The 17,603-nt window shown below is 43.8% G+C and overlaps 1 protein-coding gene across 2 annotated transcripts in view; it reads right to left on the bottom strand.

Annotated features, from left to right (window-relative positions):
- Positions 1-17,603, bottom strand: part of NF2 (NF2, moesin-ezrin-radixin like (MERLIN) tumor suppressor) — a 175,682-nt gene that overhangs the window by 133,233 nt on the left and 24,846 nt on the right. For both annotated transcript variants that reach the window (XM_069760065.1, XM_069760071.1), the window contains exon 2: positions 8,615-8,910. In XM_069760065.1, coding sequence (XP_069616166.1) covers positions 8,615-8,728 — 114 coding nt within the window. In that variant the 5' untranslated portion in view covers positions 8,729-8,910. The remainder of the gene's footprint in view (positions 1-8,614; positions 8,911-17,603) is intronic.

The raw sequence follows: 17,603 nt of genomic DNA, 5'->3' as shown, positions 1-17,603 counted from the left end.
TTATGCGAGAACACTATGGCAGTATTATCTTTAGAAAGCGGACCCATTCTATGGTGGTTCTGGCTGAGCACCTGCACGCGGGTCTGGGGTAATAGAGGGTAAAGCATGACCTCCAGTTAGGTGCAGTCAGGGGAAGGCTGGTGAGGCAGCTGAAGAGAGGGGTCTCATTTTTATCGTTACTATATGGCTACATTCCCTTCCCAGCGTCACCCCGGACTGCGCCTGTCGCCTCGCTTTCACACATTGCCAGGACAGGATGGAGAAGACAGGATCTGAGGAGGGGAATGGGGTCTGCATGCAAAGTCTGGATCAGACCAGGCCATCAATCCGCAGAAATGTTTCCTGGATTTCTGTGGAGCAGACGGTCCATCCATGTGTATAAAAGACAGCGCTCTATGTACAATCCCTGGCTGCTCCGCGCACCAAACAGGGGGCCCCTATAGACCAGCACACTGCTCTCCTGAAATACTCTGTGCTGCTGTCACCCTGCTCCCTCCACCACATATCTCCCAGAATCCTTGCTGCCTGCCATCCTCGGTGACTGTCTACTTGTCAGTATAAGGCTGCCTTCACACTATCATTATTTGGTCAGTATTTTACATCAGTATTTGTAGCCAAAACCAGGAGTGGGTGATAAATGCAGAAGTGGTGCATATGTTTCTATTATACAGTACTTTTCCTCTATTTGTTCCACTCCTGGTTTTGGCTTACAAATACTGAGGTAAAATACTGACCAAATACTGATAGTGTGATGGCAGCCATACTCTGCAGTCACCAACAAAATGGCTGCTCACTGGGTTCCTGAATATCATCCTCTCTAATCCCTTAGAAAACACCCAGAAGGGGAGGAGAGGAGACATCACACAGGTCAGCAGACTCCGCCCATAATTACTGCAGTGCAGTAATGTGAGCTAGTTGTACACTAGGTTTTTCTGAAATTTCAGCAGCTGCTCCCCCTGGTGTTGAAAAGTGGAAATTCCAAAACTTTTCAAATTATTTTTCATATTTTACTAAATTATAAACAAATGATAATATTTTTTAAGAAAATGTAATCATTAATTCTTTACATTTTTACAATTTCTGAAAAAAAAATTTTTTTGATGGCACCTTCCCTTTAAGTTATGTACATCTGTAATTAAATAAGTGCTTTTGGAAAAGAAAATGAAAAAAAAATCATTACAAAAAAAAATTCTTAATATTATTAACAAATTACACGCATACTGTCCAAGCAGGTAATTTGTATAGTATATTAAAAAGGCCTTCATCTTGTTCTCTTAAAAATTTTTTAGTAGTATTAGTGGAGGTGAACATGTGCAGTAATACACTCTGTTCCCCTCATCTTTTCAGGAATAGGAAGATATGATCCCAGGAGATAATGTGACCTAAAACAGGAGATAGCTAGAGTGCGGAGGTAAGAAGAGACTGCTCACCCTGCTGTTCACCATGACTTTCTGATCTAATGCTTGACATTATTTTTATTTATTTATATAGCACCATTAATTCCATGGTGCTGTACATGAGAAGGGGTTACATACAGAGTTATAGATATCGTTTACAGTAAACAAATTTATGATGACAGACTGGTACAGAGGGGAGAGAACCCCGTCCTTGCGGACTTACGGTACATTCTATACCAGGTTCCTTTGGTAAGAAGGTGCTCACACTACTATCCTCCTTGTCTTTCAAATTTAATATTGGATGTACTAGGGGTGATGAGGTAAGAGGTGGCTACTCACACACTGCTGTCTATTGAAGTTATGAGTAGCGAGGTAAGACAAGACTTCTCCCACTGCCGAGCACCCAACCTTTCTGATCAACTACTGGAGATACCGGAGGTGCTGATATAAGGAGAGGCTGCTCACACCTACTGTCCACCCTGATCTAATACTGGATATACAAAGGGTGCTAGAGCAGAGGTCCCCAACTCCAGTCCTCAAGGCCCACCAACAGGTCATGTTTTCAGGATTTCCTTTGCATTGCACAGGTGATGCAATTATTACCTGGGCAAGACTAAGGAAATCCTGAAAACATGACATGTTGGTGGGCCTTGAGGACTGGAGTTGGGGACCCCTGTGCTAGAGTACCAGTAATTAGAACCTGCTCATAATGCTGTCAACCTTGACTTTGTGATCTAATATTGGAGAAACTAGGGGTGGTGAAGTAAAAAGAGGCTGCACACAAAGCGGTTTACCATGTCTTTCTAATAGAATGTGCAATATAACAGCTTGATTTGGTAAGAAGAAGCTGCTCACCCTGCAGTCCACACTTTCTTTCGGACTTAAAACTGGAGATACCAGGAAGCTAGAAACATCAACCAAGATAAATAAGGTCACAGCCTTTTTTTGGTGTTGTTGTGTCTGTGTATTGTATGTGGCGAAAGACTAAGGGTAAAGGCCCCTTCACACTAAGCGACGCTGCAGCGATACCGACAACGATCCGGATCGCTGCAGCGTCGCTGTTTGGTCGCTGGAGAGCTGTCACACAGACCGCTCTCCAGCGACCAACGATGCCGGTAACCAGGGCAAACATCGGGTAACTAAGCGCAGGGCCGCGCTTAGTAACCCGATGTTTACCCTGGTTACCATGCTAAAAGTAAAAAAAAACAAACACTAGATACTTACCTACAGCCGTCTGTCCTCCAGCGCTGCGCTCTGCTTCTCTGCTCTCCTCATGTACTGGCTGTGAGCCGGAAAGCAGAGCGGTGACGTCACCGCTCTGCTTTCCGGCTCACAGCCAGTACAGGAGGAGAGCAGAGCGCAGCGCTGGAGGACAGACGGCTGTAGGTAAGTATCTAGTGTTTGTTTTTTTTTACTTTTAGCATGGTAACCAGGGTAAACATCGGGTTACTAAGCGCGGCCCAGCGCTTAGTTACCCGATGTTTACCCTGGTTACCAGTGAAGACATCGCTGGATCGGTGTCACACACGCCGATCCAGCGATGTCTCCAGGGAGTCCAGCGACGAAATAAAGTTCTGGACTTTATTCAGCGACCAACGATCTCCCAGCAGGGGCCTGATCGTTGGTCGCTGTCACACATAACGATTTCATTAACGATATCGTTGCTACGTCACAAATAGCAACGATATCGTTAACAATATCGTTATGTGTGAAGGTACCTTAAGATAATACTAGGTGTTTTTTTCAGAATCTTTTTTTTCTACAGCAAAACCTGATCTCTTAGCAGGAAAGAAGCTGCAGAAATAAAAGTATGATTTCCTTTTTTTTTCTTGCGTTTTTTTGAGGCGGTTTTGGCATGCTAGATTAGTCTCTTGTGCGTGCTGATATATTTTAGTGTTGAAAAAACAACTCCTATTCTATAGAATCAGGCTTTAGCATAAAAACGCAGCAAAACATGATACTGCGTTTTTTATTTGTTTTTTTCAGCATTTTTTCACCACCCATTCAAGTCAATGGGTAATAAACGCTGAAAGAAGTGACATGCTCTATGTACAAAAAAAAAACCATGTAGCATAAAATACTGATGACAAAAAAAAGTGTGTGTATGAGATTTCTGAAATCTCATAGGCTTTGCTGGTACTGTTAAAACACAGCTTAACATTGGCATAAAAAAGGATTTTAAAAAATGCAGCAAAAACGACCAGTGTGAATCTACCCTAAGGGTATGTGCACACGTTCAGGTTTTTTGGCATTTTTTTTCTGCGATAAAAACGCGATAAAACCGCATTAGAAAACGCCTACATATGCATCCTATCATTTAGAATGCATTCTGCAATTTTTGTGCACATGATGTGTTTTTTTTCCGCAAAAAAAAACGCATTGCGGTAAAAAAAGCAGCATGTTCATTAATTTTGCGGATTTTCTGTGTTTTTGCCGCTATTCTATGCATTTGGAAAAAACGCAAGAAAAAAAAAAGCATCAAAAACGCGAAAAAAAAAAACGCGAAAAAAACGCATGCGGATTTCTGGCAGAAATGTCAGGTTTTTGTCAGGAAAATTTCTGCCAGAAATCCTGACGTGTGCACATACCCTAAGACTGACCCCTTTACAGGCTTCGGATTCCATTTTTTGCACATAAATCCTTTACAAGCAGCTTCCCGCCCCCATCGCAGATTAACCTTATCAATGCAGCTCTGACATTATGCAGATCAACTCTTTACATCCTATTAAGTGGCTGAAAAGTAAGATTGTTCTGAATGAAACAGTGTAGTTCACTCTTGGCAGTAGAGGTGAGGTTTTTTTTTTTTTTTTGTCTTTGGGGGGGTAGGGGGGGAGGTTTGCCTCATTTGTATTTTACTGCCTATTGAGATGCATTAATGAAGGATTCACCAGGTTTGTGATTTTCTTTTGTTGAATTCATGAAAAAAAAAAAAAAATACCAGTAGTTAAAGGGAACCCGTTATATGCCCAAATCGTATAATCCTGAAAATATAGGTTTAGTCTGCAGATTAATAGCATTGTGAAGCTGTCCCGCTGCAGCACTGAAAGCCTGGCTACAAGGAGAAAATGAACGTTTTTCCTCCCAGGAGTCTACAGCTTTCCATTAGAAGCGAAGTTTCAGTGACTACTCAGTACATAATGCATCCGTACTGAGCGGTGACTGAAGCCGCACCAGCTGTGCCTCTATGACTGAAAGCCGGAGGATGCAGGGAGGGATAGGGTATGTGCACACGTTGCGGATTAGCCTTAGGAATTTCCGCTGCAGATTATTCCCTCTCTTGCCAGAAAACGCAGGTGCGGTTTTGTTGCGTTTTGCTGTGTTTTTTTATGCGTTTTTTCCATGCGGATTTGTATGCGTTTTTGAAAGCTAAATAAAGATCTATTATTGACAACAACAAAAAATGATTTGTGATATCATTTCTTGTCCAACCTCCTCTTTTACATTTGTCCAACCCACACTCCATTACACACAGATAGACAGACAGATAGATAGAAAGTGTTTTGTACAAAAAGAAAAAAACAAAAAAAGAGCATGAACAGCACCTCCAAAAATCATACGTTGATCTAAAGCCGCTAGGCAAAAATTTATATTACTGAACATGAGGTTTTCAGTTTAACATTCTGATCAGACTGTATGAAGCCCACTGCCACGTCACGGCAAACCTTGTAGTGGGTCCTACCGCCCTAACGGAGCAGAGCCGTGCGACGTCCACCGCCACAGCGGCAATGCACCAGCAGGGTGAACGGCCTGTTGCCCCACAGCACCCATGCTGCAAGACTGAGCCCCCATGACTCCAGACCGCGCCGCCCCACCAGCACAAAGCCTAGATAGATAGATAGATAGATAGATAGATAGATAGAATGAGGCCGGCGTCACGCAAAAACAACGCATTGTACACGGACCAATGATTCTAAATGGGGCAGCTCCTATCTGCCGTATATTTCGCAGCTGTATTTTAAGGGTGTAGAAAATGGCAGCATGCTGCGTTTGTCAGCGTATTGCGCAAAAATTCCGCCAATGAAAGTCTTGCCAACGAATTACATACAGAACACTGTTTTGGGAACATTTCTGCGTATTGCGCCAGTAAAAAACGGACCGTATTTTCCTACGCCAAGTGTGACGCCGGCCTGAGGTAGATAGATAGATAGATAGATAGATAGATAGATAGATAGATAGATAGATAGATAGATAGATAGATAGATAGATAGATAGATAGAAGGAATGAGATGGATAGATGTAGACAGATATATGAATAGTTAGGCTACTTTCACACATCAGTTTGTTTCAGTCAGGCAGGATCCGGTGAATTTTTGAAAAAACAAATCCGTTGCAAATAGTGAAAAACTGATGCAACTGATCCTTTCTTTTCTTTTAAAAGAGAGCGAACGGAAAATGTGCATGATTTTAATGGACACATGCATGAAAAAACGGATTGGGAGGCCGGATTCATCATTTAACATCTCAGTTTCATACGTTTGTCGCCAGATCCTTCGCTGTGCGTTTTTACACCGGACAGAAAAACCGTTCCTCTGTGTGTGTTTTCCGTCTGGCGTAAACAGCTTTTTTGAAAGAAATGCAAAAAACGGATGAAACGTGTGGCCATCAGGCGCAATCCGGCACTAATACAACTCTATTAGAAAAAACGGATCCAGCAGAAAGAAAAGCGGATCTTTTTTTTCAAAACTCGCCAGATTGTGCCTGATGGCAAAAACCTGATGTGTGAAATTAGCCAGATAGATATATGGATAGAAACATCTATGCATCTACTATATTTTTGTCTAAGGGTCACTTCCGTCTTTCTGTCTGTCTGTCATGGAAATCCCAAGTCGCTGATTGGTCGTGGCCAATCAGCGACGGGAACAGTCCGGCCGCTCCCTACTCCCCTGCCGTCAGTGCCCGCTCCATACTCTCCCCCCCCCCCCAGTCAGCACCCACCGCCCACATAGCTTTGTAGCAGTCTGTTAAACCGACTGCGTTACACCGCGGCATAACGCAGTCTGTTAACGCTGCTATTAACCCTATGTGACAAACTTTTTACTATTGATGATGCCTATGCAGCATCAATAGTAAAAAGATCTAATGTTAAAAATAATTTAAAAAAAATAAAAAATCGTGACATGCTCACCTTCCAGGGCCTTTCCCGCTCCTCGCGACACTCCGGGCCATGCATTGCGGTCTCGCGACATGATGAGGTAGCGCTCTCGCGAGACCGCTACGTCATCATCTCGCAAGACCGCAATGCATTCTTGGAACCGGAACGTCGCGAGGAGCATCGCTGAATGCCTCGCCTGGATCCTGGGGCCGACGGAAGGGGAGTAAATAACTACTTTTTATTTATTTTATTTTTTTACGGGGATATGGAGCCGGCAGTGCTATATACTGCGTGGGCAGTGCTATATACTGCGTGGGCAGTGCTATATACTGCGTGGGCAGTGCTATATACTGCGTGGGCAGTGCTATATACTGCGTGGGCAGTGCTATATACTGCGTGGGCAGTGCTATATACTGCGTGGGCAGTGCTATATACTGCGTGGGCAGTGCTATATACTGCGTGGGCAGTGCTATATACTGCGTGGGCAGTGCTATATACTGCGTGGGCAGTGCTATATACTGCGTGGGCAGTGCTATATACTGCGTGGGCAGTGCTATATACTGCGTGGGCAGTGCTATATACTGCGTGGGCAGTGCTATATACTGCGTGGGCAGTGCTATATACTGCGTGGGCAGTGCTATATACTGCGTGGCTGTGTTACGTGGGCTGTGATATATACTATGTGGCTGCTATATACATACATATTCTAGAATACCCGATGCGTTAGAATCAGGCCACCATCTAGTCTATAGATATATCCATAGATAGGCAAATGTTGATTAATGAACATAAAGAAAAAAAAAACGGGGAAATAAAAACGGCGCGGGATCCCGCACAATTTTCTGCGCCAGAGGGGGAAAGCCGACGGCCGGGGCCCAATATTTGTAGCCTGGGAAGGGGTTAATACCCATGGCCCCTTTCCAGGCTATGAATATCAGCCCGCAGCTGTCTGCGTAGCCTTTACTGGCTATTAAAATAGGGGGACCCCCAAAAAAATGACGCGGGGTCCCCCTATATTTTATAGCCAGAAAGGCTACGCAGACAGCTGTGGGCTGATATTCATAGCCTAGAGAGGGGCCATGGATATTCCCCCCCGGCTACAAATACCAGTCTGCAGCCGCCCCAGAAATGGCGCATCTATGAAGTGCGCCAATTCCAGCACTTAGCCCCTATCTTCCCACTCCCGAGTAGCGGTGGGATATAGGGTAATAAGGGGTTAAGGTCACGTTGCTATTGTAAGGGGACATTAAGCCGGGTTAATAATGGAGAGGCGTCAATAAGACACCTATTTATTATTAATCCTAGAGTAGTGAAAGGGTTAAAAAAATTAAAATAAAGACACAGCCAGAAAAAAGTACTTTATTATTCTTAATTTAACCATACTTACCATACTTCAGCGACTGCAAAAAACGTAACATCGGGTGATGTCACTGCTCTATAGGACCTCCAGTGACACACTGACAGGAGACACAGGCTCCTGCAGTGTATCACTGAGGTTACCTCAGTTCAGAGTCTCACTTTATGGCAAAAGCTGCATGGGAACTTTCTCACACAGCAATGCCAAAAGTGAGACTAGGGACTATTTTTTACAGTGGCGGAGGAATACAGTGCGGAAGGATACCTTCCTCCCGTCATGGTGTTCCTGGAGCCCCTATAGAGCGGTCGCATCAGCTGATGCTACTGTTCTCCACCGGAGATCGTCGTGGGACACTTGTGGATTTCTGTGGATCAGGGAGTATATTGTTTGTTATGTTAACATTTTATACTGATGACACTGGCTTCGGGGAACAAAGTGACAAGTGATGGTGAGTATGTACTCTATGTCATATGTTCTGTCATATGTTGTATGTATGTAGTATGTATCTGAGCACAAAACTGCAGTCTCCAACTGAGAACAGAACAGAATCACACCTTGTTACTAACAAGGTCAGGTTATCCTAGGTGGGATGTGAACCCAGGACCCCAGTGCTGCAAAGCAACAGTGCTAACCACTGAGCCACCATTCTGCCTTCTTATAAGCCCAACAGGTACTTTTTAATCACAGGAATTTCCCAATCAAGAATGAGTTATTAAATAAAAGCAACTTTTAGCGCAGCCCTACAGAATGCGGTTGATGAGCTCTTACCTCACAGTTGAACTCCATTTCCGCATCCATTGTAAGGATTCTCACTGTGAACGTTTTAGGCTGTTTACGTTTCAGAGAGCTGAAGCTCATTCTGGAGGCAATAGCCCCAGCCATGGTAAGTTTACTTCCTAAGTTCTTATGCAAATGAAACAACCCAATAAGAGGTCTTCCCAGTTAGCTCAGAAAACAATAAGTCTCTTCATCCATGCTTCCTATTGTTACAGCAATGCTATTCTGGCTTCCTGCAGTTCAATCTGCTCTATGAAACATGGCATTTGCGCTTTGGTACATATATTCTGAAAAAGAAAAAAAAAAAAAACACAAATAAATAGTGTAAGAAATGTAAATACGTTGGAGGTGTGTATACAATTCTGTGTATCACATTGCAACACTTGTTTCATAGAAGAATTTACTTAACTTGCAATTTAGGCCACGTTACCATGTAGCGTAAATGCTGTGGTTTTATTGTCTGCACCCCCATATATTATAAACTCTGTTTTTTGTCTGCAGATGTCTGCACCCCCATGTATTATACAACCCCTGGCAAAAATTATGGAATCACCGGCCTTGGAGGATGTTCATTCAGTTGTTTAATTCTGTAGAAAAAAACAGATCAGACATGGCACAAAACTAAAGTCATTTCAAATGTCAACTTTCTGGCTTTAAGAAACACGAAAGAAATGAAGAACAAAAAATGTGTTAGTCAGTAATGGTTACTTTTTTTAACCAAGCATAGGGGAAAATTATGGAATCACTCAATTCTGAGGAAAAAATTAATTTCTACAAAATTAAACAACTGAATGAACATCTTCCAAGGCCGGTGAATTTTTGCCAGGGGTTGTAAACTGTGTTTTTTGTCTGCACCAAAATGCACAACTGCAATCTTCTCTGATTATTTTGTTTTTGCATTGTTTTAATTAGTTTTCACCCTTTTTCTTAAGAGTTGAAGCAGCATTTTTTAGTGCAGAGATGTTGGCTTTCTACAATTAAACAAATACAGTTTTTCGTATTTTGGCAGAAGATAAAGGAGGAAAAAAACACATAAGAAATCCCACGCAGTTGTCAAGAGTTTTCATGAAAAAAAAATCCAATTTGCCTGAACTGCAGGAAACAGAAACAGGAAAAAAAAAATGCAGAGTTTATGGTTTAAAAGTATCAGCTGGACAAAATGAAGCTGCAAACTAATCGTGTGACTTGAGATCATGGTGGTTTGTTAGGCCAGAAAGGAATTACTGTGAAAGGGACTATACACACACAAATGGGAAGAGACCAGTCACTGAAGGGGAGCAGGGTGTGCATAAGGCGCTGGCTTTCAGGACTAGATAATAGAGCCGCTTGGCTCCAGCACTGTAGACTACCACATACCTGGCTGAGATCACTGAGCCACTGTCTCATGCTTGCTGCCTGTGGTACAGAGGACATGGATCAGCTGTCAGGTTTCCTTTCAAGGGAACCTGTTACACCCAAAATCGAAGATGTGCTAAGCCCACCGGCATCAGTGGCTTATCTATAGCATTCTGTAATGCTGTAGATAAGTCCCCGATGTAACCTGAAAGATGAGAAAAAGAGGTTATATTATACTCACCCAGGGGCTGTCCCGGTACGATGGGCGTCGCGGTCCGGGGCCTCCCATCTTCTTACGATGACGTCCTCTTCTTGTCTTCACGCTGCGGCTCCGATGCGGGCGTACTTTGTCTGCCCTGTTGAGGGCAGAGCAAAGTACTGCAGTGCGCAGGCGCTGGGCCTCTCTGACCTTTCCCGATGCCTGCGCACTGCAGTACTTTGCTCTGCCCTCAACAGGGCAGACAAAGTACGCCTGCATCGGAGCCGCAGCGTGAAGACAAGAAGAGGACGTCATCGTAAGAAGATGGGAGGCCCCGGACCGCGACGCCCATCGGATCGGACCGCAGCAGGACCGGCCCTGGGTGAGTATAATATAACCTCTTTTTCTCATCTTTCAGGTTACATCAGGGGCTTATCTACAGCATTACAGAATGCTGTAGATAAGCCCCTGATGCCGGTGGGCTTAGCACATCTTCGATTTTGGGGTTACAGGTTCCCTTTAAAGTGAATCTGATAAGGGATACATGCTGGCTGATACATGGGCAGCATGTTTAGGACACTGGCAGCTGATTAACTCAGACATGCTGGAGCATTTCAGATAAAGACGTGCTTTAACCCCTTTCTGACATTAGATGTACTATCCCGTCGAGGTGGGGTGGGCCCGTATCCCCACCGACAGGATAGTACGTCATAGCGATCGGCCACGCTCACGGGGGAGCGCGGCCGGGTGTCAGCTGACTATCGCAGCTGCCATCTGGCACTATGTGCCAGGAGCGGTCGCGGACCGCCCCCGGCACATTAACCCCCGGCACATTGCGATCAAACATGATCGCAGTGTTCCGGCGGTATAGGGAAGCATCGCGCAGGGAGGGGGCTCCCTGCGTGCTTCCCTGAGACCCCCGGAGCAACGCAATGTGATCGCGTTGCTCCGAGGGTCTCCTACCTCCTCCTTCCTGCAGGCCCCGGATCCAAAATGGCCACGGCATCCGGGTCCTGCAGGGAGGTGGCTTACCAAGCGCCTGCTCAGAGCAAGCGCTCAAAAAAGTGTCAGATCAGCGATCTTACACTATAACATGATAAAAAAAAAATATTCACATGTGTAAAAAAAAAAAATTAAAAATAAACTCCTAAAAAGAAACAAAAAAAAACATATTGTTCCCATAAATACATTTCTTTATTTCTTTATCTAAATTTAAAAAAAAACAATAGAAGTACACATATTTAGTATCGCCGCGTCCGTAACGACCAGACCTATAAATTGTCCCACTAGCTAACCCCTTCAGTGAACACCGTAAAAATAAAAAAAAACGAGGCAAAAAACAATGCTTTATTATGATACCGCCAAACAAAAAGTGGAATAACACGCGATCAAAAAGACGGATATAAATAACCATGGTACCGATGAAAACGTCATCTTGTCCCGCAAAAAACGAGCCGCCATACAGCATCATCAGCAAAAAAAATAACAAGTTATAGTCCTCAGAATAAAGGGATGCAAAAATAATTATTTTTTCTATAAAATAGTTTTTATCGTATAAAAGCGCCAAAACATAAAAAAATTATATAAATGATGTATCGCTGTAATCGTACTGACCTGAAGAATAAAACTGCTTTATCAATTTTACCAAACGCGGAACAGCATAAACGCCTCCCCCAAAAGAAATTCATGAATAGCTGGTTTTTGGTCATTCTGTCTCACAAAAATCGGAATAAAAAGCGATCAAAAAATGTCACGTGCCTGAAAACGTTACCAATAAAAATGTCAACTCGTCCCGCAAAAAATAAGACCTCACATGACTCTGTGGACCAAAATATGGAAAAATTATAGCTCTCAAAATGTGGTAACGCAAAAAATATTTTTTGCAATAAAAAGCGTCTTTTAGTGTGTGACGGCTGCCAATCATAAAAATCCGCTAAAAGTAAATCAAACCCCTCTTCATCACCCCCTTAGTTAGGGAAAAATTAAAAAATTAAAACAATGTATTTATTTCCATTTTCCCATTAGGGTTAGGGCTAGGGTTAAGGCTACAGTTACGGTTGGGGCTAAAGTTAGGGTTAGGCCGGTTTCACACATCAGTGGCTCCGGTACGTGTGGTGACAGTTTCCTCACGTACCGGAGACACTGACTCACGTAGACACATTAAAATCAATAACTAACCAACAGTACCACCAAAGAAAATACACTGATGGTACAAGGAATGTAAAATATACCAAATTTTATTATGCCAATAAACACAATTTAAACATACATTATAAATATCTAGGTACCTCAGGCACAGCTAGAGGTCACTAGGAGCAAAAGCAACAATCACATAGACCATGTAAGTATATGACAGAATGTATCCATACATGGCTAATATATGGTTTTACAAATAAGACACATACCCAGAGTCTCCTAATACTATCCTTCAGTTTCAAGCCACTGGCACAAGCCTAAATGGCAGAACAGCCAAGGTTCAGTGGTAAAGTGTCAAAAAAAAAACACCCAAACACTGCCTAAATGCTGTCAATATGCTTTACGTGGTAATTAAACATAGGTATATTACCTGTGATGTGCCCGCGTCCTAGTGCGCAGCCCACCCCGATGCGCGTTTCGCCAGTTCTTCTTCCGGGGGCGTGTGGAATTAAAATCAATGTGTCTCTGCACATGTCAGCGTGTTTTTACGGACCATGTGTCCGTATACAAAACACGGAGACATGTCAGTGTTCGTGGGAGCGCACGGATCACATGGACCCATTAAAGTCAATGTGGGAGGTGGAGCTGCATATTCATCCCTGTAATGAGCGGTATCATGTGACCGCTCACACAGGACAAGCTGTGGCGCTGAGAGGAGTCATCGCGGGAGCTGGGTGAGTATTTTAATGCCAGCGGGCGGGCACACAGGAGGTGGGAGGTGACCACGAACTTTATTTTATGCACAAAAAAAAAATTAAAAAACCTGATTTTTCATTTTTTCTCTCCAGCGAACGCTGCTGGGGAGAAGGAATGAATGCCGGCTTCAGCACCAAAAGCAGGGGACAGCGCTTAACTCTAAGGCTATGTGCACACGTTCAGGTTTTTTTGCATTTTTAAAAACGCTATAAAAACTCATTAAAAATGCATACATTATGCATGCTATCATTTAGAATGCATTCTGCATGTTTTGTGAACATGGATGTGTTTTTTCCGCGAAAAAAACGCATCGCGGTAAAAAAATGAGCATGTTCATTATTTTTGCGGATTTTCTGCGTTTTTCCCACAATTCTATGCATTTGGAAAAAAAACGCACCAAAAACGCGTCAAAAACGCGGTAAAATCGCATGCGGATTTCTGGCAGAAATGTCCGGTTTTTGTCAGGAAAATTTCTGCAAGAAATCCTGACGTGTGCTGTCTCCTGCATGGTCCGTGTGGTCCTAAGTCGGCACACGGCTACCGCACGTGTGCCACACTGATGTGCCATGTGAGCACACGGACACGGATAACTCCGGTACCGATTTTTCCGGTACCGGAATTATCTGGACGTGAGACTGGCCAAAGGCCGGCGTCACACACAGCGTATGAAAATACGGTCCGTATATTACGGCCGTAATATGCTGAAAAGTCCCGAAAATAGTGGTCCGTAGCTCCTCCGTAGGCAGGGTGTGTCACCGTTTTTTTGCGCATGGCATCCTCCGTATGTAATCCGTATGGCAGCCGTAATGCGTGTTTTTATCGCAGGCTTGCAAAACCGACATACGGCTATACAAGGGATCCATGTGTAAAAAAAAAAAAAAAAAAAAACATATATATATATATATATATATATATATATATATATATATATATATATATATATATATATATATATATAGACACCGTATATACTCGAGTATAAGCCGAGATTTTTGGGCTGAAAGTGCCCCCCTCGGCTTATACTCGAGTCACGGTAGCGGTGGGGTCGGCGGGTGAGGGGGAGAGGGCGCTGAGGTATACTTACCTAGTCCCAGCGATCCTCGCGCTGTCCCTGCCGTCCCACGGGCTTCGGCGCTGCAGCTTCTTCCTCTCTTCAGCGGTCACGTGGGACCGCTCATTAGAAAAATGAATAGGCGGCTCCACCTCCCATAGGGGCGGAGCCGCCTATTCATTTCTCTAATCAGCGGTGCCGGTGACCGCTGATAGAGAAAGAAGCTGCGGCACCGAAGACAGCTGTGACAGGCGGGGACAGCGCGAGGATCGCCAGGACTAGGCGAGTATGTTATATTCACCTGTCCACGTTCCAGCCGCCGGGCGCCAATCCATCTTCCCGGCGTCTATCTGCGCTCTGACTGTTCAGGTCAGAGGGCGCGATGACGCACTAGTGTGCGCGGCGCCCTCTGCCTGATCAGTCAGTGCAGAGAGACGCCGGGACCGGACGCTGGGAGCTGCAATCAGCGAGGTGAGTATGGCTTTTTTTTTTTTTTTTTAATTGCAGCAGCAGCGGCCATGGCACAGACTTATACCGAGCATCTATGGGGCAATATGAACGCAGCAGAGCACAGTATGGGGCAGATATGGGGATATATGAACGCAGCAGAGCAGAGTATAGGGCAGATATGGGGATATATGAACGCAGCAGAGCAGAGTATGGGGCAGATATGGGGATGTATGAACGCAGCAGAGCACAGTATGGGGCAGATATGGGGATATATGAACGCAGCAGAGCACAGTATGGGGCAGATATGGGGATGTATGAACGCAGCAGAGCACAGTATGGGGCAGATATGGGGATATATGAACGCAGCAGAGCACAGTATGGGGCAGATATGGGGATATATGAACGCAGCAGAGCAGAGTATGGGGCAGATATGGGGATGTATGAACGCAGCAGAGCACAGTATGGGGCAGATATGGGGATGTATGAACGCAGCAGAGCACAGTATGGGGCAGATATGGGGATATATGAACGCAGCAGAGCACAGTATGGGGCAGATATGGGGATATATGAACGCAGCAGAGCACAGTATGGGGCAGATATGGGGATATATGAACGCAGCAGAGCACAGTATGGGGCAGATATGGGGATATATGAACGCAGCAGAGCAGAGTATAGGGCAGATATGGGGATATATGAACGCAGCAGAGCAGAGTATGGGGCAGATATGGGGATGTATGAACGCAGCAGAGCACAGTATGGGGCAGATATGGGGATATATGAACGCAGCAGAGCACAGTATGGGGCAGATATGGGGATATATGAACGCAGCAGAGCACAGTATGGGGCAGATATGGGGATATATGAACGCAGCAGAGCACAGTATGGGGCAGATATGGGGATATATGAACGCAGCAGAGCACAGTATGGGGCAGATATGGGGATATATGAACGCAGAAGAGCACAGTATGGGGCAGATATGGGGATATATGAACGCAGCTGCTGATGTCTCAATTAATTTTACTTTTATTGGTATCTATTTTTATTTTTGAAATTCACAGGTAGTTGCTGCATTTCCACCCTAGGCTTATACTCGAGTCAATAAGTTTTCCCAGTTTTTTGTGGCAAAATTAGGGGGGTCGGCTTATACTCGAGTACATACGGTATATATATATATATATATATATATATATATATATATATATATATATATATATATATATATATCAGTAGACACATATATGTATATATATTAATATTTCATCCAGCACGATATAGCAGAAAGCCGGTAATTCAATTACCAGCTTTTGCTTTCTCCTTCCTAAAACCCGACATGATATGAGACCTGGTTTACATACAGTAAACCATCTCCTATCCCCATTTTTTTTGCATATTCCACACTACTAATGTTAGTAGTGTGTCTATGCAAAATTTGTTCGTTCTAGCTAGTAAATTAAGGGGTTAAATGGCGGAAAAAAATTGGCGTGGGCTCCCGCACAATTTTCTCCGCCAGAGTAGTAAAGCCAGTGACTGAGGGCAGATATTAATAGCCTGGAGAGGGTCCATGGTTAAAAACACCTGCCCCCAGAAAAGGCACATCTGGAAGATGCGCCTATTCTGGCACTTGGCCACTCTCTTCCCATTCCCGTGTAGCGGTGGGATATGGGGTAATGAAGGGTTAATGTCACCTTGCTATTGTAAGGTGACATTAAGCCAAATTAATAATGGAGAGGCGTCAATTATGACACCTATCCATTATTAATCCAATACTAGTAAAGGGTTAAAAAAAAAAACACACACATTATTAAAAATTAATTTAATGAAAAAAACACAAAGGTTGTTGTATTAATTTATTCTACTCTCAATCCACTCACTGAAGACCCTCGATCTGTAAATAAAAAAAAAAAAAAAACAAGAATATACATACCTTCCGAGGATCTGTAAGGTCCAACGATGTAAATCTATCTGAAGGGGTTAAAATATTTTGCAGGCAGGAGTTCTGTTAATGCAGCGCTACTCCTGCCTGCAAAACCCCAGCGAATGAAGGTAAAGTAGGTCAATGACCTATATTTAGCTTCATTTGCGGTGAGGCGCCCTCTGCTGGCTGTTCCTAGATCGTGGGAACTTTCCTAGAAAGCTCCCTGGCTCGAGTTCATATGAGGACAACTAGCAGAGGGCGCCCTCTTATGATCTCGAGCAAGGGAGCTTTCTAGGAAAGTTCCCACGATCTAGGAACAGCCAGCAGAGGGCGCCTCACCGCAAATGAAGCTAAATATAGGTCATTGACCTACTTTACCTTCATTCGCTGGGGTTTTGCAGGCAGGAGTAGCGCTGCATTAACAGAACTCCTGCCTACAAAATATTTTAACCCCTTCAGATGGATTTACATCGATGGACCTTACAGATCCTCGGAACGCATGTATATTCTTGGTTTATTTTTTTTTTATTTATTTACAGATCGAGGGTCTTCAGTGAGTGGATTGAGAGTAGAATAAATTAATACAACAACCTTTGTGTTTTTTTCATTAAATTAATTTTTAATAATGTGTGTGGTTTTTTTTTAACCCTTTACTAGTATTGGATTAATAATGGATAGGTCTCCTAATTGACGCCTCTCCATTATTAATTTGGCTTAATGTCACCTTACAATAGCAAGGTGACATTAACCCTTCATTACCCCATATCCCACCGCTACACGGGAATGGGAAGAGAGTGGCCAAGTGCCAGAATAGGCGCATCTTCCAGATGTGCCTTTTCTGGGGTGGCTGGGGGCAGATGTTTCTAGCCGGGGGGGGGGGGGGGGGTTGCAATAACCGTGGACCCTCTCCAGGCTATTAATATCTGCCCTCAGTCACTGGCTTTACTACTCTGGCAGAGAAAATTGTGCGGGAGCCCACGCCAATTTTTTCCGCCATTTAACCCCGTAATTTACTAGCTAGAGCAGCCAAATTCTGCATATACACACTACTGACATATATATATATATATATATATATACCTATTCAATGAGTACACATTTATTCTACCTATTCTACTGTAAGCTGTCAGTGTGATTT

This window comes from Ranitomeya imitator, chromosome 1, assembly GCF_032444005.1.
Source record: "Ranitomeya imitator isolate aRanImi1 chromosome 1, aRanImi1.pri, whole genome shotgun sequence".
Classification (NCBI taxonomy): domain Eukaryota; kingdom Metazoa; phylum Chordata; class Amphibia; order Anura; family Dendrobatidae; genus Ranitomeya; species Ranitomeya imitator.
This window is presented reverse-complemented; position numbering and strand designations above follow the sequence as displayed.